The 2710-nt window shown below is 36.8% G+C and overlaps 1 protein-coding gene across 1 annotated transcript; it reads left to right on the top strand.

Annotated features, from left to right (window-relative positions):
* The first annotated feature begins 510 nt into the window (after positions 1-510).
* On the top strand, positions 511-1611 carry LOC138901691 (uncharacterized). Its single transcript, XM_070189472.1, has one exon. It carries the CDS (start codon positions 511-513, stop codon positions 1609-1611), a length of 1101 nt encoding a protein of 366 aa, XP_070045573.1.
* The last annotated feature ends 1099 nt before the right edge of the window (positions 1612-2710 follow it).

Below are 2710 nucleotides of genomic sequence, written 5' to 3'. Positions count from 1 at the left end.
CGTCACTCTAGTGAGTGTTTTAGGAAATTGAGTTGTAATCAAACGTCATAAACAATTAGTGAGCTGGAGTGAATATTTTGCTTTACAAGTTAGAGTAACTTGTGAATCAAATAGGAGTAGTAGGAGTACTGGAGAGTATGGAATTACAATCTTGTAATTGATATATTCTGGCTCATTGTTCTAGTGGAGTTGGAGTTGAAAATCCTACGTGGTAGGTCGTGGTTTTTGCACCTTTTGATCCGGGTGATTTTTTACGTAAAAATAGTTGTGTTCATTGTATTGCTTATTTACTTTATGGTTAAGGAACACGGTAAAGAACCAAGTTCTTTAGTAATCCATACAGGCACTCAAACTAACAATTGGTATCATAGTAGGTTCTTTCATTTATACGGCTAACACCTAGAGAGATATTGAAAGAAACATGAATGCTCCACCTGGAATTAATGAAGGAGAATCAACTACCAGACCACCCCCGTTCAATGAAAATATTACAGTTGGTGGAAAGCAAGAATGGAATATTTCCTGATAGCTGAAGATTATGAATTATGGACCATAGTAAACCAAGGTCCTTTGATTCTTACTAAACAAAATGCACAAAGTGAAACAGTTCCTAAGGACCCCTCCGAATTTGTGGCAGCGGATTTCAGAATGATGGAGAAGAATACAAAGGCTAAGAAAATCCTTATCTGTGGACTTAGTCCAGATGAGTACAATAGAATTTCTGTGTGCTCTAATGCGAAGCAGATATGGGATGCACTCCAAACTGCTCATGAAGGAACAAATCAAGTAAAGATATCAAGGATTGAACTACTCATGAGAAACTATGAGCTTTTCTCCATGAAGGAGTCTGAGCCCATCCAGAATATGATAACTAGGTTCACTATAATAACCAATGAACTGAAATCACTTGGAAATGTGTTTGCCTCAGAAGAGTTGGTTAGCAAAGTTCTAAGAATCCTTCCAGCTTCATGGGAATCAAAAGTAACTACAATCCAGGAAGCCAAGGAATTGGATAAAATCTCACTTGATGAGTTGGTTGGAAACTTAAAAACTCATGAAATGAGAAAGATAGAACTGCGCAAAGAAGAACCAAAGAAAGATAAGGCCTTAGTTCTTAAATCATTTGAGGATGATGAATCTAACTATGATGATCATGATCTAGCAATATTTTCCAAGTTCAAGAGGTTCATGAATAATTCCAAAAGTTCATCAAAGAAAGAGACCAGTAGTAAGCACAAACAGATCAACAAAGCTAACTATGATGGGTGCTACAAATTTGGCAAGCTAGATCACATGGTAAAGAACTGCCCAATGTGGGAAATCCAGCGGAGGAAAGAACGAGCTGAAAAGGAGAAACAAGAGAAGATGAGAGAAAATGGTTCCAACAAAGAAACAATCCTAGGCAAAAGATTTACTGAAGAAATGAAGCAGGCATTCTTGGCAGCATATGAGGATAGTGGGAGTGATCAAGAAGAAGAAAATAAGGATGAGGCTATAAGTCTTTATGCTGTGATTGATGAACACCAAGTTGTGAAGATAGAACCCCCAGGACAGCTTGGAATGCACATTGGAAGACCTCCTTTGTTTGATGAACACCACTATGATGAATAGAAGCTACGTATGGAAATATTTCTTTAGGCTACTGACTTTGACCTATGGGTAATTATTAGTCATGGACCAATTATCCCAACCAAATTGGATGGTGAAGGTTACAAGTGCAACAAAAGAGAAGAGGAATACGATGAGGAAGATCGTCATCTAGTTTAGAAAAATGCTAAAGCAAAAGACTTGTTCTACAAAAGTCTGTCTAGAAACACCCTCCTCAGAGTATCCTCTTGCATCTCTGCTAATGATATATGAAGGATCTTGGAAACTGACTTTGAAAATGAAAACATCAAAGTGGCTCTGATGGCGATTGAAGAATCAAAAATAGAGGAAGAAGTGATAGGAATGATGGCCATGAGTGATTCAGAAACTGTAGATGAGGCAAACCAGGTAAGTATATCTGACTTGAAAGAAAATATTCATGCTATGTCCAATAAGCAACTGATGGCCATAATTTTGACCTTAATGAATAAAATGGATAAAATAAGTAATGAAAATGATCAGCTAATTAGCAACCTATTTTGTGTCAAACTTGATATCAAAGAGCTTGAATCTAATAAAGCTAGTTTAGAAAAATAGGTTAAAGACCTTAAGAACCAGGTTCTTGAACTTACTTCTGAGAATGAGAAGTCTCCTGATACATATGGCAAAGGAAAAATGAGTGATCTGCAGAATAAACTTGAAAAGGAATTAAAAATTGCTAATGATAATCTTTGTGATGCTGAATGTAGAACTAAAGTCCTGCATGAAAACCTAGAAAAGGCTAATTATGAACTCTCTAGACTAAGCAAATGGCATAGATCTTCTGATGCCTTGAATTGGCTAAGTGAAAACTGTAGCTCTAACAAATCTGGAATTGGCTACAGCAAACCTGCCCCTAAGTTTGACCCAAAGTATGTAGGAATTTCTGATAATAACATGTGCACTCATTGTGAAAGAGTAGGACACTTTAGAGATACTTGTTGTGCTTTAATGTATGCTCAATTTGGTGTGGCTAAAAATATGAAGAAGGAAGAGGAGCCAAAGGTTAATCCACCTGTCCATACTAAGTGGATTAAGGTTTACAAGAAAATAATTTCTAATCCCCTCCCCTTCTAGGCAAGAA

Source organism: Nicotiana tomentosiformis, chromosome 11 (genome assembly GCF_000390325.3).
Source record: "Nicotiana tomentosiformis chromosome 11, ASM39032v3, whole genome shotgun sequence".
NCBI lineage: Eukaryota > Viridiplantae > Streptophyta > Magnoliopsida > Solanales > Solanaceae > Nicotiana > Nicotiana tomentosiformis.
The sequence above is the reverse complement of the archived record's forward strand: the minus strand, read 5'-3'. Positions and strand labels throughout refer to the sequence as shown.

Coding starts and splice junctions, on each gene's coding strand:
- LOC138901691 (XM_070189472.1), top strand. CDS start 511: ATGGAATATTTCCTGATAGCTGAAGATTATGAATTATGGACCATAGTA.